Consider the following 24,478-nt stretch of genomic DNA (forward strand, 5'->3'; position numbering starts at 1 on the left):
TGTTGTGCTGGAGCAAGTGTGGCTGTCCCTTCCGTGAGTGTGTGCCACGTGGGAGTTCTGCCTCTAGTGTGTTTGAGGAAATTCCATGCTGTTTTCTCTAATTATTACATGAGTAAGCATTTCCCTTTTCCCTGGTTCTTGACAAGCCTGTTTTTAACGTGTTCCACATATGACAAGAAGTTTACTTAACTGGTTTTGTGCACCTAGGTGGCAGACCTAAACTTTTCTGTAATTGTTTTATAATTTAATTCAGTGTTCTTGATGGTACAGGGTGAGCCTTCTGAGCCTGCACAGGTAGAGTCAGCATCACCTGGGGTTTAGTGATGTGAATGCCCCCAGTTGATTTAAGTGTCCCTTATTGGTAAGCGTTAAATTTTTAATATCATTTTAACTAGTGCTATAGTAAATATCTTTTCTTCATATTCTAAGATATTTCATTTTATTTTACATCAATTTCTAGAAATTGTTATCCAAGGATATTTACATTTTGAAACTTTAAAGAAATTCTGCCTCCTTGTCCCACCCCTAAGGCTGTATGACTTTACCTAATTTGTGCATTTCCTGTAAATTATTTCAAATAATATAAGGCTTTAGAGTCTTGCTTCTTTGATTAAATAATCATTTTCTGAAGGCTACCTGTGCTATACTTTGGGGATTTTTTTTAATGACTGACAAACATCCTGTTGTGTGAAATACTGCAGTTTATTCATTTTCAGTTGAAAATGGATAATAAAGGTTGTTTCCACTTCTTAGCTATTACAAGTAAAGCTCAAACGAAGTCTTCAGATGCTCTTTCTCTTGTACATGAGCTAGCAGGCCATTTCCCTGTGTGTGAATTACTCCAAATTCCAGTCTCGACCGTGCCCAGCTCTGGCAACAACACCCCCCCCCCACTAGCCATATGTTGTTGTGGTTACGTTGCAGCTTGTGGTAAGCAGCCCAGGCAAGCCTCCCTCCTGCCCCAACTACTTTCCCCATTCACCATCATGATATAGCCTTCTGTGGAGTTGAGCTGTGGGGAGGATGAGCCTTCTAATTACTGTCCACTCCCCAGACAGTGTCACCTGCTTTCTTTATTTTCATTTCTTACTTAGGTTGTTTGTGGTTGTTTGTTTTACTTTTATGCACACGGGTATTTTGCTTGCATGTGTATCTGTGCACCACTTGTAAGCAGCACCTTTGGGGGCCAGAAGGGGGCATCAGACCCCCTGGAACTGGAGTTAATAGGCAGTTAGCTGCCATGTAGGGGCTGGAATTGAACCCATCAAGAGGGGCCAGTGCTGTCAGTCACTGAGCCACCCCTCCAGCCCCAGAACCTGTAATGTCTGTCTGTTTGCCCCAACCCTGCTCCCTCTGTAGGAATGTTCTTGGCAGTCTATCGTTGTCGTCTGGAAGACTTGACTCCCTCTGTGGAGCGCCTGCTTGAGAAAGTGTCTCTCCTGGCCTTCTGTCAGCGACTATTTGCTGAGTGATAGTCCTTCTGGTTGACTCTGGAAAGACACCATGACTTTTCAGTACTAAAATGAATTCTAGTTACATCAATTTACTTGTGGCATTTAGCTCTGGAAAAGCTGATTGGCATCAGGTTCTGGGCTTATCAGTCTTCCTTATCAGTGTAACACCTGCTCTTTAAAGCATTTCCTTTGCTCAGCATGTAGACCTGAAATGTATTTACAATAAATGGTCCTGTCAGGAGTTAAGTCAGAACAATCTTTTGTCTCAATATTTGTTTTCCCAGGATTAATGTTATAATCCTCCCTCTGCCCCCCAACCCCCACGGATAGTATTGCAGAATGAGGCCTTTGGGAAATGCTTAGGTCGCGGGAGCAGAACGCATGGGATCAGTGTCCTTGTGAGTCTTCTAAGCACTCCATCCTCAAAGTTAAGACAGTAAGAAGTCTTCATGAATGAGCTAGAAAGCATGGCGCTCCCCAGACTCTGAGTCTGCCCCATTTTGTCCTCCTCTGCTCCCGTGACTATGAGGAATACGTTCTGTGCTGTTAGGGGTATTTGGGTACAATAGTCAGATACTTTCCTTCTCATTCAGGCTAAGCCTTTCCACTCACCCTTCCGGTCCCTTGCTCTAAACACATGATCCTGTTGCTGACTGCCTGGTCATCTTACTAAAATAGCCGTGCCCTCTTGTACTCTCCTCTTACTTCTCCTTGATCTGTTTCCTCCAAAGCAAGATCCCCGAGGGATCAAGGCTCTGCGGAGCACTGTTCTCTCCTCAGGGCCTGCCTCATAGTCAACACAGGGTAGCTAATTGCCAGTGAATGAATGCATCTTGTCTGCAGGCTGTCAACAAGCAGTGCTGGTCCAGAATGTGCTCCTCAGTGCACGACCAGTACCAGACACCCAATCCCTGATACCTCACTCTGTCTCAGTCTGATGCTTAGGCCTCCTGTGGGGAGCTCCCTACTTAGTTTTCATGTCCGGCCTTGAGAGTACAAGCTCGTGTGCAGAGAGGGAGTCGTTAAACTCAGTGGTGCTTGCCCCTCCTTGAGGACGACTGAGGCGGTCGTGTCTCACTTCGGTCCTGGCAGGTGGGGAGTCTTAGGAGCCTCATTGGCTCTCTCAGCTTTGCTGTCTTTTGTTATTTTACCACATTATCTGTTGCTTGCTTTGACCCCAAAGCAATTTACATTTTCCTCTCCTTCCTTTGACCTGTTCAGAAATTTAACGCAAGTCTTAGCAGTTACTCACTTTAGGATAAGGTGTTTTAGGGAATAAAGATCCTGTGACATGTAAAAGTGACTTCTATTTGTCTGAGGTAATTGTCATCTCGGAGGCTTACTGCCTTCCTCTGCTAACCTAGGCCTGGTCTTCCCAGCTTACTGATTCTGCACCGCCCTCCCCAACTCCCCAACTCCCCACTTTCTCTGCTTGGCCTCATACTGACTGGCAGTTTGGTCTGATCTTCTGGTTCAGTCTGTTATCACCTAGGTCTAGCTTGTTTTCTCTTCAGCCTGTCTCTGTAAAACTCTCCCAGTAAAAGTGCTCTTCCTCCTCCTGCTCTCCTCATCATCATCATCTTCCTCCTCTCTTTGTTATGCTCGTTCTTATATTGCCTCTTTCCTCTCTCTTGTGAGAATCAGGCATCTATTCTGTCAAATCTTTTCTCTGATTCCTCATTTTGCCTCTCAATTAGACATCACTTTCAAACATGAGTTCTTCCTTCTCCAAACTAACTTTACCTTCATCGTTTGGGATTAAAGGTGTACTAAGGGGGTGTCTGTGTTCCAGCCAGAGGGAGTGAAGTTGCGTGCTAAGGCTGAGCCACACCACAGCTAGACTTTTAGTGAGTAGCACAGTCTCGGGTTCACCTGTGAGCAGACACCTTCAACAGTGATGCTTTAGTGTATTTTGGGGGAACTTGTCTCTCAGGACCTGTTTGCCTTACTGTGCCTTAGAGCATGAGGTGACAGTCCTGGAAGAGCAGTTATCTCTTCCCCTTCCGGCATATTGTCCTCCTTTTTCCCAGGTCGTGTCGACCCTCCTCATAAACATAATCCCAGAGGACTACACCCCCCTGAATTTAACTGGAAAGGCGAAAATCGGCAGTAAAGCCTGGGTGAAGGAAAAGCCTCGGCCTGTTCCTGATTTTGACCCTGACTCCATGTGCGAGTCCCAGGTATGGCTGCCCTTTATAAAGTTGATATCTGTTCCTGGAGGTAGGTGGATTAACTTAAAAAACAAGTTTAAAAACTGATGCCATGCCTCAGAAGACAAATTTTGTCCAAGGTGGTATCCACTTGTGTTTAAGATGTGATCAGGGCTGACCTCTGCCCTCTGGCTCTCAGTATGAAACACCTGCTGATTGGGAAGGCGCCCCAAAGCTGGTGCTGATTCTGCAGTGCTCACAGCACAGAACTCACGCTTTCCTTCAAGACCTCTGAGTGATGTGAGTTTGCCAGATTGCTGTGAGGTTCCCAAACCCCACCTCCAAACATTCAGAACCAGACTTAGGGAAGGCCGGTGTGCTCACTGTCCAGTGCTTCACCCCTGTGAGAGCATGCTCACACCAAAGACTACCAAAGCCCCTGTGTTCTTGGTAAGCAAGCATCTCAAGTGTGTAGCTGGCTGTATTTTTAACAGGGCCTGCTCGCTACCTCCCTCTTCCCTCTTCCCTTTTCTGTGGTGTTGGGTATTGAACCCAGGGTCCCCTGCATGTCTAGCATGAACACTACCGGTGAACCCCACCCCCACCCTGTGTCAGGACTAACCGATGCCCTAAGCAGACCTGGAGCAGCCTCTTCTTTGCCCTGTATAGATCATCTGCTTACTGTGTGCAGATAAGAACTTAGCTGGTGTATGTTCATCTCCCTTATCTAAAGTGTATTAGTTTCATATATTCCCTTCTTCTTTCCCTGAAGGATTTGAGGCAGGTCACAGTAGAGGGACATAAACAATACAGCGAAATAGTACTTGGCTTGCGTGGGTGGCTCCTACAAGAGATGTCCCCTGCAGCCCGGCTTTGGTGACCCTTCCCTGCACAGGTGATCATCAGGGAAGGGGAGCTGCTCTGCGGAGTGCTGGACAAGGCACACTATGGGAGCTCTGCCTACGGCCTGGTCCACTGCTGCTATGAGATCTATGGGGGTGAGACCAGCGGCAGGGTTCTCACCTGCTTAGCCCGCCTCTTCACTGCCTACCTACAGCTCTATCGAGGTTTCACCTTGGGTAAGTAGCAGGCTTGTGGCCCTGGCTCTGTTCACCTCACAGGACGGCACCTAGGCATTTTCTTGGTGGACGTTCAGGCCCTTCCATCAGTGCTGTCTGACTGACTCTGCACAGCCGTGTTCCTTCTCTACAGCAGCCCTCCCATCCTCATTCCCATCCTGCCCTTTCTTCACCCACTCTTTATGATAGTATAAACTCCTACACCCAGCTCACCAGTGAAGACCAGACCTAACCACAGCCATGCTCAAAGCTCTTCTAGCATGTGGCACAGATGGGAACGGTTCAAATGCACTGCGTGCCAAGGGTTGACTGAGCAAACAAGGCCATGCCAGGAGGGAGTAGAGCTTGGGGGAGGGCTGGCCGGCCTCATTCCAGTCCTGTTCAGCAGAGGTCATCATTACAAGGATGGCCTGGATTTGACCTCATGCAGGGTCTGCTTTTATGCTTTTGGCTTCCATGGAAAGGAATCATTTCTTCCTCTTTCTGTTCCAATATAGTCTTCAGAAGCCTCAGGAGTGGGAATTCCAGATGTTTAGCTTTTAAACAGCTAGTTGTTGCCTTCCCACTCAGATCTCTTAAGTCTGTGGCATTCATGGGTAGAAACAAAACATTGTTTGGATGAAAAGACATTACTGTTCAAGGTGAGCAATCAATCCTTTGAGTCGAAGGATGGCTTACCTGTGAGGATGTGGACCTTTCTGAGGCAGTGCTGGGAACCACTGGACTGTTACCCAGACTTGACATGGGTGTGTGCTTGCATGCACACATACAGCTGTAGATAGGGTTCCTGGGTAATCAATGGTCAGCCTCTCTTCTACTGCTGAACAGCCAAAATCTCTAGCCATATTATTGGTTGTAGTCAGCAGAGCTTCTGGCTAAAAGAAGTTGACACTCAAGCCTCAGCTTTCTTCTGTGTACCTCAATTTTGAGCCCTAATTGTATCACTTATGAAAGAGAGATTTTAATGTTTCGGCCTCTGTAAGCATGCACTAATGTTAATGTCACCATTTCAGAGTTTCCTTTATCTGTGGCTCTCAGCTTTGGGTCTGAGCCTCACCAAGTTTATAAGCCAGTGCGACATTAGGTCTGGGCCCTGTTGAACTTCTCTGTTTGACTTTGCAGGTGTGGAAGACATTTTGGTTAAGCCAAATGCAGATGTGATGAGGCAGCGCATCATTGAAGAATCTACCCAGTGTGGACCCCGGGTAAAGACCGGGAGGCTGTGGCCTGCTGTCTGGGGGCCACTCAGCCTTACAGAACAAAGCCACGCCCTCCTTTGGCGCGAGTCTCCTATTCCTTTCTTTATTCTAGGCTGTCAGGGCTGCGTTGAACCTGCCAGAGGCTGCATCATGTGATGAGATCCAGGGGAAATGGCAGGATGCCCATCTGGGCAAAGACCAGAGGGATTTTAACATGATTGATATGAAGTTCAAGGAGGAAGTGAACCATTACAGCAATGAGATTAACAAGGTTAGCCTGGCCATACAGTGCACAAATCCCCATCTTTTTGAATGCTGATTTCTGTTGGTTTGTTTTTAATTACATTTGATTCTCACCCTGAGCCATTGAGATCAGTCTGAGTAGGTGACATTTGAAGTTGGGTGGGTAGAGTCCATCTTTGTGAAGAGCTCAGGGTCTCATTCTCTCACACTATGAGTCTAGTGTCATGCTATAAGGGAACGCTTTGTGTAGCATTTCCAAATGTGTTTACTTTGGAGTACATTCAAGGGACTGACGAAAGGAGCTTGACTGTAGAACACTCCGCTGTAGGTACATATACAGAATGTAATGCAGAAGTCTGATGCCTCTGCAGCAGAGCCAAGGGTGAAGGCCTGGCTTCCTGTTTTACTTTATACTCGCTGTGTGACCTTACGTAAGTTGTGTGCCTGGGCTCTGAGTGGTTCCTCACCTAGAAGCAGGTGTGTGAGGACCGTATGCACAATGCCGAGCCCCCCAGTTCAGATGGAGACAGGAATCTACATGGGTCAGGGTCACACCGTGCTCCTCCCTGTGCTCCAGTGCCTGACTCTCTCACTACCTTGTGGTTTGGAGGAGGAGCCAGCCTGGCTCTCTCTGCTTGATAGACCCAGGGGTCCAACCTGAGGAGAGAAAGGGCAAGGCTACTACTCAACACCAGTATGTCTGGGAGTCCTCTCCCTGCCTTTCATTTGGTGGCCTAAAAGACAGCTCTCCTCAGTAGACAGTTTATTCAGAGGAGCCTTATAGCACTACCTGGGAAAGCAGGAACCTTGCCTCCCAGGGCTGACCAACACATCTTAGAATAGAATCTTGTCCCATAGCTTACTTTCTGCCCTCTTCCAACCCAGTCTCTGCTCCTCCTGTGTTGAGTTTGGTGTCTAGATCTCCAGGCAAAGGCTGAAACAGACTCAGAACCCATGTCATTATCCCCCAGGATGTCTGTGGGGCTTCCTCACTACTGGCCTTCTGCTGAGGCAAGGCTCCCCACCCAGTGCTTGGTAGCGTGCTGGCCAGTGTGGACATTGGTAATATGCTGGCTCTTAGGGGATCCAAACGGTGCTTTCCTGTGCCGATTCATTAGTACCTTACCTTAGATTTTACTTTTTTTTTTTTTTTTTACATTTTTTTATTTTATTTTACATGCATTGATGTTTTGCCTACAATTATCTGTGTGAGGGTGTCAGATCCTCTGGAACTGGAGTTACAGACAGCTGTGAATCTGTGGGTGCTGGCAATTGAACCTGAGCCCTCTGAAATAACAGCAATGCTCTTAACCACTGAGCCATCTGTTCAGCTCAGATTTTATTCTTATCTTGTGTCTTAGTCACTGTTCTAGTGCTGTGAAGAGACCATGAGTAAGGTAGCTCTTATAAAGGAAAGCATTTAATTGTGGGCTTGCTTACATTTTCAGTGGTTAGTACATTGTCATGTCAGGGAGCACGGTGGTACACAGACAGTTGTGGTCCTGGAGACAGATAGACCCTAGACCCTGAGACAGATAGACAGATATAGGCTTTTGAAACCTCAAAGCCTACCTCCAGTGACACACTTCCTCCAACAAGGATCCTTCTAATCCTTTCAAATAGTGCTACTCCGTGGTGACTGACTAAGCATTCAAATGTTTAAGTCTGTGGGGAGCCATTCTTATTCAAACCACCTCATCTCGCCCCTCTGGGGATCAGATTGGATTTGCCTGTGCTTGTGCAAGCACACACATCTCCAACCCGCCCCGCCCAGCTTCTCAGCCTTTTATGTTTCCTTTTTTGGTGCCATCTGGCCAGTGAATGGAACCTGGGGCTCCCGTGAGCATAGCAGAGGGCAGGGCACTCGTCTGTAGGTTTTAGTGGAAGGATACTCACATAAGGTTTCCTTTGTCTCAATTTTAGTTGGGCCCTTAGCTGAAGTTAACACTCTTCTCTCTGGCTTTATTGTTTTTGTGTCATAGCTTTACCTTCTGAATGTGGGGTTTCAAAAAACATGAAGTCACTGACGAGTGTGTTGATTTAATCCACAGGCATGTATGCCTTTTGGCTTGCACAGACAGTTCCCCGAAAACAACCTGCAGATGATGGTGCAGTCGGGAGCCAAGGGGTCAACCGTGAACACGATGCAAGTATGAACAAAAGTAGCTTATCCAGTGTGCCAGAGAGGTGGGCTGCTGTCAGGAGTCAGCTTTCAGGTTCATTCCTGCCTTTAAACCATCTTCAATCCATGTAAACTATCTCAAAAGACTAAAAAGCCCTGACGCACATCGTAGTCAGTGCAGGTGCTGACCACGATCAGGATGTAGACAGAGCTGATAGAAATGTGCGGGTAGGTTATGTACCACCTGAGGTGTGTTATAACACCCGGTCTTGGTCTGTGTATATATGCATGTTATACCCATCATCCGTGTATGTAGATTTCAGTGTGAATCTTGATGTTGAGAGGAGGAGTGCCTCAGTCACTGAAGTATTTGCTTCACAAGACCAAGGACCTGACTTCAGGGCTCCAGAATCCTCGCAAAAAGCTGGGCATGGCAGTTCATGTGGTCCCCTTCTTATATATGGGTTGGGGAGGCAGGTCCCCAGAGGTCATTGGTCAGCCATGCTAACCAAATTGATGAGGTTTGGGTTCAGTGAAAAGACCCTGTTTGAAACCATAAAGGTGAAGAGAGCTTGAGGAAACACCCAGTGTCAACCATGGCCTTCACAAGCACACACACGAATCACACCCACACACCACACAGACTCTCACATGCATGATCTACTTTTTCCATTTACACTGTAAGCATTGTTTTACCTCTTGAGTCTCATTATTTTCCCAGACAGAGTTCCTTGGTGCTATGGAGACATTTTCACAGATCTTAGTGTCTGTTTGATGTGGGGTTTTTTTGTTTTCAGTCCTGGAGAGGCTCTTAGGGCCACGCGCCATCTTAGATGAGCACCAAGACAATGTGGGCTTGAGAGGCTCAGTGGGTAGTGCGTTGACGTCTCTCTGATCTGGGATTATTTTCCCCTCTGGACTCCATATCCCCACTAGAACCTTTTCTTAAAGTTTTTACTGTTGTGATAAACATGGTGAGCAAAAGCAGCTTGGGGAGGAATTTATTTCATCTTATAACTCCATGACTAAGGAAATTCAGGTCAGAAATTCAAGGCAGGACCTGGAGCAGAGGCCACGGAGGAACAGTGCCTACTGACTTGCCCTGGTGGCTTGCTCAGCCGGCCTTATACAGCTCAGGACATCTGCCTAGGGGTGGCGCTGCCCCCAGTGAGCCGGCCCACCCTCATTACTCACTAACAAAGAAAATATACTACAGGCCTACATTATCTCAATTGAGGTTCCTCTTCCCAGATAATTCTAGCTTATGTAAAGTTATCCAAAAAAAAAAAAAAAACCAAAAACCCAGCAGGACAAACTTCAAGGTTTCTTTTCTAGGCATTGCTTGTTCTCGAGTGGGAGGGAGAAAAGTCAGAGCCAAGTTTTTCTTGGGATGATCTTCTTTGGGTAGTGTAAGCATCTAGGTTAGCCTTCTAAATGCCCTTCTTGAGGGAAGCTGGAAGTCCTGTTTGGACAAAGCATTGCTCAGCACTCAGAAACCTTGTGTGTCATTTGTGCTTTGTTTCCCCAGATCTCTTGCCTGCTGGGCCAAATTGAGTTGGAAGGTCGGAGACCCCCACTGATGGCGTCTGGCAAGTCACTGCCCTGCTTTGAGCCTTACGAGTTCACCCCAAGGGCTGGTGGCTTTGTCACTGGAAGGTTCCTTACCGGTATCAGGCCACCTGTATGTGTATTTTTGGCATTTCTCCTCGGTTCTGTGCCTAGTAGTGGTGACTTATGGGCTCATTAGTAACAGCACAAGAACAACCAAGTGGTAAAGGTTAAAGCCATGCCAGCCAGACCACATGCTGATCCCCATTGTGACACTCGAGCCAGCAATGTGCTGACATACAGTAGACATGTGATTGTATGTAGTGGTAAAATGAAAAAATGGAGCCCATTGTGTTGGCTCATGCTGTTATCCTAGTACTTGCTCAAGGGGGAGTTGTCATGTTAGAGTCCAGCCAAAGCTACATAGCAAGTCCTCATGCAAAAACATGAAAAGACAAGATAGATCCTGGCCTCACCCTTTCTGTAAGCTCTCTAAGCCAGTTCTTATCTGCTTCAGAAGCAGCCAGAAGGGGGAGGAGTATCACCAAGATGCTTATATCACCAAAAGGAGCGTGGTAGAGATTGATTTCATGAACTCCCCGTTTTCTGTTCTCTCCTCTCACTCCATAATAGTGGGACATTTGTAGCAGGTATATAGTTGTGCTTCAGCAAACACAGTTTTCCCGGAAGGGAATTACCTTTTGGATGTCAGTAGCTCGGTTTCGTGGGGTTATGTTGCACATGGTGTTGTGAGAGGATGCTAGGTCTGGAGGGAACTTCTGTAAGGCTGTTGACTGCTCTAGAGACCCCACCATTGGCCCCACACAAGCATTTCCAGAATCACCCACAGCCTAAAGGCAAGAGGTACCAGTGGGTTGATGTAGAATATTTCAAATTCTGACTTGCACCTTTTAGTGTATCAAAAAACCATTGAGCTGGACATAGCTCACAACTGTAATGCCAATTAGTCAGGAGCCTGAGGCAAGAGGATCACGAATTCAAGGCCAGCTTAGACTACACATGAAGACTTTGTCTAAAACCAAACAGAGAAGTTAGGAAACACTTGAACTGCAGAATCCAGGCCTGGGATTTGCGGGACGGTGGTGAACCACAGCATTGCTTCTCACTGGCAGTGAGGCATATGGTGCCCTAAGGATGCATGAGTGAGTGCATTTAGAGCTTCTGGCTCCTGTTGCTTTTGATCCACGTGTCCCTCTACCTCAGGCAGGAAGAGCACAATCCCAAGGGACTGCAAGTCTTTAGGAGCTATTGGGTTATGAAAGCCAGGCTTCTAGGATCTAGGAAATGAACAGTCTGCATGGCTAGGGAAGATTGCATAGGGTGGCCCTGAGCGACCCTCTAGGAAATGCGTGGTATTCACTGCCACATCTGGGACTTGGCTCCCACCTTCCCCATAGGAGTTCTTCTTCCACTGCATGGCGGGGCGAGAAGGCCTGGTGGATACTGCTGTCAAGACCAGCCGTTCTGGCTATCTCCAAAGGTAAGAAACAAATAAAAGTGCCGGTAGCCCTCTGATAGTTGGGTCAGTGTCCCAGCACCTGTCGTGTGCATCCTTTAGATGATGTAATCTCTTTAAATGTCTCCATGTGTGGCCTGAGACAGAAAGTAGCACAGAATATCTCTACATTACTGGTAGAGCATTCCTTCAAAAGTTTATACAGTAGGCCCTGTGGTCTGTAGGTCTTCTAGGTATGCCTTACCTGTGAGCTGCCTTTGCCTCAAAATATCTGAACACAACCCAACACAAAATTGTAATCCCACATCAAAGATTATGGGATTCTTTTTGCATATATATAGCTCAGTTACACAGTTCTCAGGGGTGAACTTTGTAGATGACAATATAACGAACAATATCCGAAGGTTGGACATGCCTGGTTTGCAGCGGTGAATTTGTTCTTTGTCCGAAAGGCTCAGCAACCTGGGATAAGTACAGAGCACCCTACTAACAGGCACCCATGTCTCCTGGGAGGTCATCAGACAAAGCCTATTCTTTCCTCTCTAATAGGAAAAGAAAGTCTTATACCTAGCCTCATTGGTAGATGGAAGGATCCGAGCTCAAAAAATGTATGCTAGTAGGGATAGGAAACAGATGCAAACCCAAGCCTCTCCAGCTGCGGCGCTGAGCGCTGTGGGCAGGGTGACAGGAGCCTAGCTCTTCCGACGTCCCCTCGAAGCTTTGCCCACCCCTTACTGCTTTGACATTTCTGAGCTCAGATTTGCCAAGCCTATATGTATAGCATGTTCTGGTCTCTTCCTTCTTGACTCCATGGTATTAAGAGTATGGAGGGTAAGAGTTGACGACACTCCTGAGTGATCTGTTGGTAAGAAGCCCATCCATGGAGCTGGCAGGGTTCAAGTAAGGTCAGGGAAGTAAGGTCAACCCAAGGGCCTGAGTTACCTGACCTTTGTGTGAGCAGAGGTTAGACCTCCATTCCCCCTAAGTTGTTGAAGAATACAAGTGTAGCATAAGAAAAGCTAGGAAGCACATGATTGGTGAGCTCTGCACGGTAGAATCCAAGTGTGGGAATGCATAGAAAGAAGAATGACTAGGAGGGTGTTGGGGTCTCTGGCTGACCAGAAGAGCAGCAGCCACTGGGGCAAAGTTACCTCCGTCCCTCACAGATTCATCTGTCAGTGGGAGCTCATGAAGGCTCAGGCTTGAGGAGGCACAGCACAGGCTTCAGTAGGGAAGTGGAGAAGGCACAGAACTGCTCACTCAAGTTTTCAGGCCTGAGGCAGCACAGCACAGTTGACGGGAAGCAGAAAGAATACTGTAGCAGAGCGGGGTATGGCTGTCTGTGGTTTGATAGGAGGAGGTTCTAAGGCCATGTGTGTCAGTGGACCATTAGAGATGAGACCTGAAGCTCAGAGAAGCAGTCTGAGGACATGGGCACCACGGACAGCTGTTAAGCCCTCTAAAACAGCATAGCAGCAGGCCAAAGCCTGACATCATCTTCACCATGTGTGGTGGAAGGGGAGCTGGTGTTTTTGGCACTAGCTGGCTAGGCTCTGTGTCAGACATCATGAAAGCAGTGGCTAAAAAGAACTCTGGTCTTCCAGCTTGGGTTGGATGTTGGGGGACAGAAAACAGGGTCTTAGGAAACTGCAAAAGACACTGAGTTGTGACCAAGATGGAAAGCAAGAACGGGTGAAGGAGCCAGCTGCCGGAGGACTGAAGACAAAGGTCTTCAGATAGGGGGTCATGCCAGCATTTAGTTCCTGGAGATAGGGCGTCATGCCAGCATTTAGTTCCTGGTGCAGCCCCTTTGCTTGGCAGTCTCTACACTGACAGTTTAAGAATTCTTCCTTCTTGTCCCCTCTTTGCCTGCCTGTGATTCTAAGGATGCTGGTCTGCCCCTTAGAGCTCTGAGATATAGCAGAGTAAAGGGGTGGGGAGCAGCCATATCAGCTGAACTAAATGGGAACCTGGCCTTGGGAGTGGCAACCGGATCATAGAGGAGCTCTCTTCCTGGAAAACTGGCAGGAAATGTAGCCTCTGGATGTTAGGTCCCAGGGCCTGGAGCACTGGAAGTGGTCCATCCTAGAGTTTTTCCTGGAACCATGGTCCCCTTCCTTACCCTCAAGGCCACCCTGGGAGGTGTTTACCGTGGGCACTAAGCAGGGAGTTTCCTTACAGGTGTATCATCAAGCACCTGGAGGGTCTGGTCATCCAGTACGATCTCACGGTCCGTGACAGTGATGGCAGTGTGGTACAGTTCCTGTATGGGGAGGATGGCCTGGACATCCCCAAGACACAGTTCCTACAACCCAAACAGTTTCCTTTTCTGGCCAGCAATTATGAGGTAATGTCAGACCCTTGGTGCCTGTGGGTGACAACTGGAGCCCTGCCACTCCATCCATGTGACCATTGAGAAAAGCCACAAATTTTGCCCCAACCAGTGTCCTAAAGCATTTGATATTTTCAGAGCTCCTCCTTAAACTGACCACACAACGTCATGACAACACTGAGTTATTTCTGGAATAGTAGCTGCCTTTGGGGATGGGGGTGCTGGACCTGAACACACAGCAAGTCTCAGTTCCTCCTTGGTACTGTCAAGGGCTGTAGCAGCCCTGTGCCCAGTTTATCTAAAGTAACTAATGCTGACGCTATGATAGCCAACTGGTGGGAAGTGGGGCAAGGATTTGAATACAGGCCCACCTTACACGTCTGGAACTTGTATATTTCTTAATGCCAAGTAATGGCCATTGCCATGGACTGAAAGTTTTCAGCTTGGGAAAGTGAAGCCATCATAAGCTGTCCAGGACTTAGTTCTGGTGGCAGAACTAAGGACCTCACTCCTAGCTGGGACCTCGCCTTACTGTCCCACCCAGAACCCTGGCCGTCTTTAATTCCTCCAGGGGGCTGCCCTTAGTGAGCTGATCTCTCTCCTAATGGTGAAGGCTTTATTCACGAGGTGTTTTTTCCTTCCAGGATGTGATCTGAGGACTCTTCTTAGGCACCTTGGGTCACATGAAGTCATGCAGTGTGGCCCATTTTTCATGTTGTCATCTTGCCTGTGTGGTTTGTTTACTTAGGTGATAATGAAATCCAAGCATCTTCATGAAGTTTTATCTAGAGCAGATCCCCAGAAAGTGCTCCGCCACTTCAGAGCCATTAAAAAATGGCACCACAGGCATTCCAGTGCCCTGCTGAGAAAAGGCGCCTTCCTGAGTTTTTCCCAGAAGATTCAGGCAGCTGTGAAAGCCTTGAACCTAGAGGGCAAGACCCAGAATGGGCGCAGCCCAGAGACCCAGCAGGTAACGTGGGAAAGCTGTGTCCACATGTTCAGGCCTCTGATGGAGGAAGGATAAGAGGTTGCTCCCTAATAGAGTGATATCAGTCCAGATGCCAGGGGTAGCCATGCGAGACTAGACTAAGAGACTCATTGCATGTATTAGTAGGAGGGCTTGAAGGAATTACTAGGGCTTTGATGGGAATGAAAGATCAGGGAGACCAGTCACTAGAGGTGGAGAGGGCATCTGTGAGCAGAGACCTGGACGGCCTGGGTTTGGGAGAGAAGTGCTAACTAGCATTTAGTAGTCACCTCACTCTGAGTGTGATGGTTGCTTGGGACAGTCCTAGCCTCTTATGAGACCACAGTCACGAACACTGCCAGTTGGCTCCAGAGGAATCTTAATTAGACAGTAAGTAGTGGTGCAGTGCCCTTACTGTGCTTTGGACGGGCCAAGATGAATTGTCTAAAGCGTCCTGGTCAGCGGCAGGCCATGGGACAGACTCTGCTCCGTTTTAAGTGTTGAACTGGTTCTTACATCACCACAGCCAGGTTCCTGCCCTGCGCTTCCTCTGCTCTCCTCCAGAGCCAATCCTTTGAGTCTTCTTGTGCCTGGACCTGGAGAAGCCTGTCTGACGCCTCCCCATCTAGCTAAGACATGGCTTGCTGTGTGTTTAGATGTTACAGATGTGGCATGAATTAGATGAGCAGAGCCGACGGAAATACCAGAAGAGGGCTGCCCCGTGTCCCGACCCTAGCCTTTCTGTGTGGCGCCCAGACATCCACTTCGCATCTGTGTCTGAAACATTTGAAAAAAAGATTGATGACTACAGTCAGGAGTGGGCAGCTCAAGCAGAGAAGAGTCACAACAGATCAGAGCTTTCTCTTGACAGGTGAGGACATTGATCTGTGACATAGTGTGTGAGCCTCCGATCCACTCCAGAAGGGCCTTCAGAAGCATATAGAACTTATATAGCCATGTACCTCTCTGGCTTCCTCCACGTGGGTCCTGCCCTCACATGCACTCAGTCGTTCATACACACCAGTTTGTTGAGCGAGCCCCTTCCACGTAAGATAATGGTTGTTGCTAGTGGGCCAGCCATCTGGGAGGGCTGGTTAGTACATTATAGAATTATGCAGTACAGACTCTGCATAATGCGGATGTGATTTACACATGCACGTGCTGCCCCTACCTCTGACTGCTTTGGTAAACCTGAACCTATTTCCAGCTAGTACAGTGGAAGTGTAGGCCAAACTTCTCTTGCTAGTGGGGGAGGGGTGGTGAATAGTTCCAAAATAAGCACTGCTCAGGGACCTTTGTCACTGGCCTAGCAAGGGCACATGATGTTCTTGTAGCAAACCTGAACTGTTCAAACGAGGAGCCACCTAGGCCTCGTGCTCCTGGTCTCTGGAGTGCTGAGTAGTGTAATACTTGTCCCTGCTCTCGTCCCCCATGTCTCCAGGCCTCGTGCTCCTGGTCTCTGGTGTGCTGAGTAGTGTAATACTTGTTCCTGCTCTCGTCCCCCATGTCTCCAGGCCTCGTGCTCCTGGTCTCTGGTGTGCTGAGTAGTGTAATACTTGTTCCTGCTCTCGTCCCCCATGTCTCCAGGCCTCGTGCTCCTGGTCTCTGGTGTGCTGAGTAGTGTAATACTTGTTCCTGCTCTCGTCCCCCATGTCTCCAGGCCTCGTGCTCCTGGTCTCTGGTGTGCTGAGTAGTGTAATACTTGTTCCTCCTCTCGTCCCCCATGTCTCCAGGCCTTGTGCTCCTGGTCTCTGGTGTGCTGAGTAGTGTAATACTTGTTCCTGCTCGTCCCCCCATGTCTCCAGGTCTCTGGTGTGCTGAGTAGTGTAATACTTGTTCCTCTCCCCCATGTCTCCAGGGCTCCTGGTCTCTGGTGTGCTGAGTAGTGTAATACTTGTTCCTCCTCTCGTCCCCCATGTCTCCAGGCCTTGTGCTCCTGGTCTCTGGTGTGCTGAGTAGTGTAATACTTGTTCCTGCTCTCGTCCCCCATGTCTCCAGGCCTCGTGCTCCTGGTCTCTGGTGTGCTGAGTAGTGTAATACTTGTTCCTGCTCTCGTCCCCCATGTCTCCAGGCCTCGTGCTCCTGGTCTCTGGTGTGCTGAGTAGTGTAATACTTGTTCCTGCTCTCGTCCCCCATGTCTCCAGGCCTCGTGCTCCTGGTCTCTGGAGTGCTGAGTAGTGTAATACTTGTTCCTGCTCTCGTCCCCCATGTCTCCAGGCCTCGTGCTCCTGGTCTCTGGAGTGCTGAGTAGTGTAATACTTGTTCCTGCTCTCGTCCCCCATGTCTCCAGGCCTCGTGCTCCTGGTCTCTGGTGTGCTGAGTAGTGTAATACTTGTTGCCTGCCTCCCCCCATGTCTCCAGGCCTCGTGCTCTGGTCTCTGGAGTGCTGAGTAGTGTAATACTTGTTCCTGCTCCCGTCCCCCATGTCTCCAGGCTTCGTGCTCCTGGTCTCTGGTGTGCTGAGTAGTGTAATACTTGTTCCTGCTCTCGTCCCCCATGTCTCCAGGCCTCGTGCTCCTGGTCTCTGGTGTGCTGAGTAGTGTAATACTTGTTCCTGCTCTCGTCCCCCATGTCTCCAGGCCTCGTGCTCCTGGTCTCTGGAGTGCTGAGTAGTGTAATACTTGTTCCTGCTCTCGTCCCCCATGTCTCCAGGCCTCGTGCTCCTGGTCTCTGGTGTGCTGAGTAGTGTAATACTTGTTCCTGCTCTCGTCCCCCATGTCTCCAGGCTGAGAACCTTACTGCAGCTCAAGTGGCAGCGCTCACTGTGTGACCCAGGCGAGGCTGTTGGCCTCCTGGCCGCCCAGAGCATCGGAGAGCCCTCCACACAGATGACACTGAACACCTTCCACTTTGCAGGCAGAGGCGAGATGAACGTCACCCTGGGCATTCCGAGGTATGGGACACAGAGACACGCTGCAGCTGTGCGATCTGCTCTCACGCTCCTGGGAAAGGAGTCACTTTATGAGAGGGACAAGGAGCGGGGCTGGTGAGCTCGAGGTTAGGTCTAAGATGCTCAGTTGGAATTCTCAAGCCTATTTGGAGCCTGAGTGATTTCTGTGGCTAGATCTTCCAGGGTTTCTATGTACCCCTCTGCCACTCCCTTCATCAGATTACCTGAGATGCCTGTGAGACCTCACGCACAAGAGCATGGTTCATTCCAACATAGTGCCACCTGGTTGCCCAACTCCAGAAGTGTCATTCTTGAGGCCGTGGCCCTTAGCTACAAATCTCTATACTGCAGTGCGGTGACTGCCGGGGAAGAGGAAAACAAGGACCCACGCTGCTGCCATTCACTCCCTGCACATTCTCTGGCAGATTGATGCTGGGTAGCTTCCTCAGCTTCTCAACGTGAGGGTTCTCTCCCATGACTGCAGAGGCTGAGCCCACTAGGCTGCTGTTAGGGTGGCAGGGCTCAGTAAGAGTGATGAAGCTTCTAGGTTAGTCTTTCCTCCGTCTCTCATTTGGTAAGCTGTCTGTAAGTGCCTGCTGTCTGCAGGGAATGGGGAGGAACCTGGCAGAACCAGAGCTGTGACTGATAGGACACACTCCTGTCATATCCCAAACACTGCCGTCTTTATGAAGTTTCAGGTGAACAAGAAACCCGGTTACCTCTGATCAGACTTGTCCCTGTTCCTTGTCAGATTGAGGGAGATTCTCATGGTGGCCAGTGCCAACATCAAAACACCCATGATGAGCGTGCCTGTGTTCAACACCAAGAAAGCACTGAGGAGAGTGAAGAGTCTGAAGAAGCAGCTCACCAGGGTGTGCCTGGGGGAGGTAACTGTCTCACACTTGATTGCCTGTTAGGTGGAGACCTGATCCGCCTCCTCCTACCGTAACAGAGCAGACTACTGACATCTTAGTTCCCGACTCCCACCACGAGACAGACACTGTCTCTGCCAGGTGCCAGCCAGGGTTAGAGCAAGAAGCTTTTAAGATAATTGTTAGTTCCATAGCATTTGCCTGGAGAATGTGGTAAGAATGCATCCTGGGTTGACTTCACAAACTGCAGGGCTGTTGACTTGCGCATACCCCAGGGATTCATGTGGGCAGAGCTTACTAGGGTTTCTCTGGAGTTCAGGGCTGTGGCCCCTTCAGACTTTTGGTATCTTGCGATCCAGTTGTGGGACACATTCACATTCATCTGGGGCCCAGACAGGTCAGATTCTGTGTTCATCTGGTTCTAGGTATTGCAGAAAGTTGACATCCAGGAGTCCTTCTGTATGGGAGAGAAACAGAATAAATTCCGGGTGTATGAGCTCCGGTTCCAGTTCCTGCCACATGCATATTACCAGCAGGAGAAGTGCCTGAGACCCGAGGACATCTTGCACTTCATGGAAACCAGGTCAGGACTCCGCTGTGTTTGTCTTTGACTTTGACTCATGGAGCACTCACAAAGGCAGTGTTTCAGAGGACAGTAGGCCCTGCCACCTAATGTGGACCCCTCACCCCAGTCTGTCCTGCAAGTGTGACCAGCACATGGCATAATGTGGGGTGTGGTGTGATTTCAGCCTGTCATGTGGTTCCTCATTCACTTCTTGTCGGCTGATAGGGAGTCAGTGGCAAGTTGTTTCCACACCACTTCTGTAAATGGATACTCACTGTAGGAATTCTGGTTTCTATTGTCTACCCGGGAGAATGAAATTCCTTTTTCTCTCAGGTTCAGGTTTCTGATGGCCATAATGGTGAGGGTACAAGACCAGAGGAGTGGGAAGCTTCACTTACTGACTTGCCCATGGAGGTGAAGCAGAGTGGGAGGGCACTGGCAGACTGTGGGACCTGCTTTGGGGGTTGGCTCTCATGCGCAAGCATATGGACCAGGGCACCAGTATCTAACAATTTCAAAAAAGAAAGGCTTGCCTTTCACATGCTTTTGCTTTGGGTGAGCAGAATGGAGAGAAAGCCAGTCTCCTAGCATTCAAGTATTAGCAACTGGTAAATATATGTTTACTGTGTTTAAGCAAGAGAGATACCATCATCGGCAGGCTTTGGCCATATGCCCCTGACCACTGCCTTTTATGTAGACAATCCCAGGTCTTCCAGAGCTGCTAACTTGTAGAGAACCAGAACAGTGAGGTGGCTCAGTGTGTAAAGGTGCATGTCACCAAGCCTGGCATTAGATCCCTAGGACCTTATATAGTGGAAGGAGAACACTGGCTCAAAGTTGTCTGTTGTCTGAGCGCTGTATGCACACTGGCATGCTTACACACAGATCCGAAGAACCAGTGTCAGGGCAGAGACAAGGAGTTCTCCTGCTTCAGCCATCATGCCTGTGCTGCGGTGGCTGTGGTGTCTGAGGTGGCTGTGGTGGCCGCGGTGGCTAAGATGGCTGCAGTGGCTGGCCGCGCTTATATTGCTGCCTCCATGTATTTATTCCCAGCACATGTTTTGTTCCTTCATGCTGTGGGACACTGGGCAAAGTGACACAGGAGCACAGAACAGGCTCCAGCCTGCCAGCTTGTTAATTAACAGAAGAGCAGGGCTCCCACGTACAGCGGGTGTTTGTGCTGGCCTGGAAGTTCTCTTCTGAGAAGTGGGATTCAGAGCCCACAGGGCCTCTTGAGGGTGATTGAGAGGAGGCAGAGTTGATTTTTGCCCCCTTTCTCTTCACCATGGAAGCTTTAGCTGCCAAGTAGGAAGGACACCATGAGCGTAGAGTTCTGTCTACCTTGTGGAAGTAAAATAGTAAGTTGCTTTTTAAAAAAAAGATTTATATGTATTATTATAATTGTGTGTATCTGTGTATGGGTATGTGTGTGCTGTATGCAGATGTCCATAGAGGCCAGAGATGCCAGATCTCCCTGGTGCTGGAGTAGTAGGCAGTTGTGAACCCAACATAGGTTGTGGGAACCAAACTCAGGTCTTTAAAGAGCAGTAAGGCCTCTTAACCACTGAGCCATCTTACCAGCCCCTAAACCACTTTTTTGTTTATTTCTTCTTACAAGTGACAACTCTGGATTGTTCCAGCAGTGTAGTGCTTTTTCAGCTCCTAGGTGTCCTTTGCTTATACACTTGGAAAGCTGTGATAAACAGGGCGTGTGCAGTCACTGTGGGCCGCAGTAGTCTTAGTGAGTCCATAGCAGGCCTCCAAGGTCTCAGGCAATGACAAAGTAAGAGCAGCCTGTGCTGTGGGCTGTGGTTTAGAGTTCTCTGTCAGCCCAGGCTTTAGCGCTCACAGGAAATGGAAGGGGGCATGAGAGCCACCCTTTCTCGCGTCTCTGCTACCCCCTTTCCTTTTCCTCTCCCCTCCTCATCTGTGAGGTCATGAGGGTTTTCGTTTTGTTTCCTTTTTTTATTTTTGTTTTTGTTTTTTAATAAATAATGGAAGGAAAAGGAAACAGAGACCGAGGTGTTCCTTGGATGGAGACACATAAACACAAATGGTCTCAGATGTCTCTGCTGGCATCCACCGCTTTGAATATTTGTGTGCTAACCTGGAAGACTAGGCCAGAGTGGTGAAGTGGAAAGAGCAGTGAGCTAAGAATCAAGGACTGTAGCTTCTGGCCCCTGTCCAGCCACGAACTTAACCTCCCCTCTGCAGTCAGAGCAACTGAGCAGACTCTTGAAGCAGCAGGCGCTGGGGATGCTGACTTCTGGAAACATTGAAGGGTCCTGACCCAGTGCATAGGTATTATGTGGGATGGGTGGTTCCTCTGCCACATGCTTCTCCCATTCCTTTTCATTTTCAGAGAACATTCTCTGAGGGCCATTACTCCCCTTGCTCTTGGCACAATCAAAGGAGAGCACCCTGCAGCCTGCCATTCTCAGCATCCTGCTGCTCCACCTCCACCCACATTCTCCTTAGTTCTGGACACTAAAAGATGCAGGCAGGGTAGAGGGGGTGTTTAGAGGTGTAAACATCGCGCCTCAGCCTAGCCTCGGGGATGGCGGTATGACTGGGAATACTGCTGAGAGTGCAGATGCCCAGAGGATCCCTGATGGTAGCAACAGATGGACCATTGTAAGTGGTGGGCAAGGAGCCTAAGAGCTCAAGTGTCCAAATTGAGATAGGACAAGGTACCCGATGACAAAGTGCTAACCCCAGTCTCTGTCCGCCCTATCCCATCTCCTCTGATGTGCCCTTGGTAAGTGATCCCTTATAAACATACACAGAGGCTCTCACCCCTCTCCATGTCTGCTCTTTTCACCTGAACTGTATCTTTCCAAAGTCCTGCCCTGCCTCTCCTCTTCTGATTCTCCTGCCCCCATTCCTTTGTGAGCAAGCTTGTCTCTGTATTAGTGGGTCTCAAATAAACTGTACACGCTTTAAAAAGTATTTTTTTAAAAATGGCTGGAGAGTTGGCACACAGCCTAAGAGCCCCCTTGCGGCAGTCCAGGTTTGGTTCCCAGCACATACATGGTAGCTTACAACCATCTGTAAGTCCACGTCAGGGAATTTGGCACCCTCTTCTGAACTCCATGAGTTCACATACATGCATACAGGCAGACATTCAACACATAAAATAGGTACATCTTCTAAAAACAAAAACAGAGGAAGGATGACGGTCTTTAGGTTTTAATGACCAAAACATTAAAACATTTGATCTGCTGCTTTTCAAATGGAAGACTCCATGCTTCTTTGGGGGGCTAGAAGCCTATCTTTTTTCAGTCTCTTGCCTATAGGACTAGTGTGGGTTAGGCACAGGGTAGAACTCAGAACAGAGGATGGATGAACACAGGGCTTGGGTGAGACCTAAGACTTTGATAGTTAATGCAGTCCACTTTGGGATGCTCCAAGTGCCTAACAAAGGAGTGAGAGGTTATTTAAAAAATAAAGGGGGGGGGGAGGAATTTAGCTCAGAGGTAGAAGGCCCTGGGTTTGGTCCCCAGCTCCGAAAAAAAGAAAAGAAAAATAGATAGATAGATAGATAGATAGATAGATAGAAAAGAAAAATAGATAGATAGATAGGGAATAGGGCAGGCCGAAATCCAAGGGACCCATGAGTTCTTCAGATAGATTTGGGTCTAACCCATTGGTGTGACCATCACCACAAAGTCTGCTGCGTTGCCCTTTGAAGTCCCAGTGCACTCTGATGTCTTCTCTTGTTCATGCAGTTGTTGGGGCTCCCATATACAAAGGTATGGATTCCTCTGACCCAGCCAGACCTACTTTCTTGCGGTACTGAAGATGTCTGGGAGGGGGTAGGCTGTTCTAGGCTGTGTTCCCATCTCTTATGTTGGTTCTGCTGTTCTGATTGGATGACAAGTGCCAATATCGGTGCTTTACTAAATACAAGCTCTACCAAGCCTTAAGGAAAGTGCATGGTGGCTGACACGCACATGCACCTTACACACCAAAACCCACTCTCCAGACAAGCTAAAAACTTCAGGAAGCTGTCTGTCACAGTCAGAGGCACATTAGTTTAGGAGTGACAGAGTGACAGAGTGTATCCAGATGAGACAGGCTGGAGTATGGGACTGGTGTTCTTTCTGACAGATTCAGAAAGGTGGGGAAGGTAGAGGTGGATAGGAGAGACTGCCTCAGTCCCTTGTGATGGCTCCCATGCAAATCCTTGAACGTCCAAAGGGCCCGACACACTTAACCTGATGGGGCTGGATGACTTTCTTTTCATACAGATTCTTTAAGCTACTAATGGAAGCTATCAAAAAGAAGAATAGCAAAGCATCAGCCTTCAGAAGTGTGAATACCAGGAGAGCTACACAGAAGGACCTCGATGACACTGAGGACTCGGGGAGGAATCGGGTAAGCAAATGCCAGGGACTCCTGTGAGGTGCACAGGACTGATCTTAAGACTGAGAGACTTGGAGTGCTCCCATAGGAGCTTCTCTGGGGGAGGTTTTGTGACAGTTCTCAGTGTTCTGCAAGAGTCTTCGTGGTGCTAGCTCATCTCTCCTCAGCATTTATCTGCTGCTCTTGCCCAGTAAGCTACACTTACTACTTCCAGGCATGATGGGTCAAGCCAGCAAGGCTGCCAGCAATATGGTTTGCTCAGCTCTGGATCAGACCTACAGACATCTGTTTACATCCTAAAGATGGTGAACTGAGCCTTTGAAAGTTCTCTTTCTCCTTTCAGTTTTCTCTGTATTTAGTTTCCCCCAAAGCACCAAGGCACTGTCTAAAGTGATTTGAAGCAGAAAAGTTGAGCCTCAGTGAAAAAAGGGAAGGAAAAAGTATTGGTAGAAAAGCAGGAGAGGAAGAGGTGGGCTAGATAAGGAGCAGTGTGGGAAGTCCCTAAGGTAGGGACCAGAACACTCTAGGGCTGTAAGCAGAGGCCTGTGCTGATGCAGCGAGCCTGCTCAGGTGGCTTGTTACATGGACTGGGAATGCCCTGCCTGGCTCTTTGTCACCTCTCTCTGAGCCTAGATCAGAGAAAGTTCTAGGTTCCTCTTGTCCTGTGGCTTTGCCATTTCAGTAACTCAAGCATAGTTCGACACTACTGTATTTAACTGTTGGTCCAGTCTTCACTTTGCCAGAAAGAAACTAGGAACCAAGGCCAGGAAGGGAAAAGACGACTTTCTCCTTGTCCCCACCCACAATGTTGGAGTAATATTTATGTCACATAATGACTGTGGGATCCCTCTACCACTAAACTGTATCACTAACCCCTTTAACCAACATATTACAGTGTACAAGAGAGGGTAATGATGTGCATGTGACATGAACACGGAAGGAGGGACTGTGGTTAGCCATGGAACTAAGGAACGAGCGAGGAGGGCAACAGGGCAGCTAGGTGAAGTGTACTCAGAGTGACAGATGCCACAGCAAACCCACTGCTCTGTATGGTACCTAGAGGGAAAGACGTACAAGTGGGGCATGTAAAGTAAAGTTAAAGGGAAAGAGGTTCACAAACCCCAGGCTAGCTGAGCAGACAGGGTGGACTGAGTGGGTGGGACAGCTGACGGACAGTGGGAAGGTGGCTACATCATTAAGTTACAGGCCGTCGGA

At 48.6% G+C, this 24,478-nt stretch overlaps 1 protein-coding gene across 1 annotated transcript in view; it reads left to right on the forward strand.

Moving 5' to 3' along the window:
• Polr1a (RNA polymerase I subunit A) overlaps positions 1 to 24,478 on the forward strand; it is a 63,709-nt gene that overhangs the window by 33,982 nt on the left and 5,249 nt on the right. The window contains exons 15-28 of the mRNA XM_032906363.1: positions 3,485 to 3,634; positions 4,500 to 4,683; positions 5,806 to 5,888; positions 5,995 to 6,153; positions 8,177 to 8,275; positions 9,776 to 9,928; positions 11,214 to 11,296; positions 13,454 to 13,619; positions 14,353 to 14,574; positions 15,228 to 15,442; positions 17,297 to 17,464; positions 18,213 to 18,348; positions 18,759 to 18,916; positions 23,149 to 23,275. Of these exons, the coding sequence (XP_032762254.1) occupies positions 3,485 to 3,634; positions 4,500 to 4,683; positions 5,806 to 5,888; positions 5,995 to 6,153; positions 8,177 to 8,275; positions 9,776 to 9,928; positions 11,214 to 11,296; positions 13,454 to 13,619; positions 14,353 to 14,574; positions 15,228 to 15,442; positions 17,297 to 17,464; positions 18,213 to 18,348; positions 18,759 to 18,916; positions 23,149 to 23,275 (2,103 nt within the window). The remainder of the gene's footprint in view (positions 1 to 3,484; positions 3,635 to 4,499; positions 4,684 to 5,805; positions 5,889 to 5,994; positions 6,154 to 8,176; positions 8,276 to 9,775; positions 9,929 to 11,213; positions 11,297 to 13,453; positions 13,620 to 14,352; positions 14,575 to 15,227; positions 15,443 to 17,296; positions 17,465 to 18,212; positions 18,349 to 18,758; positions 18,917 to 23,148; positions 23,276 to 24,478) is intronic.

The sequence above is a fragment of the Rattus rattus genome, chromosome 6 (assembly GCF_011064425.1).
Source record: "Rattus rattus isolate New Zealand chromosome 6, Rrattus_CSIRO_v1, whole genome shotgun sequence".
NCBI lineage: Eukaryota > Metazoa > Chordata > Mammalia > Rodentia > Muridae > Rattus > Rattus rattus.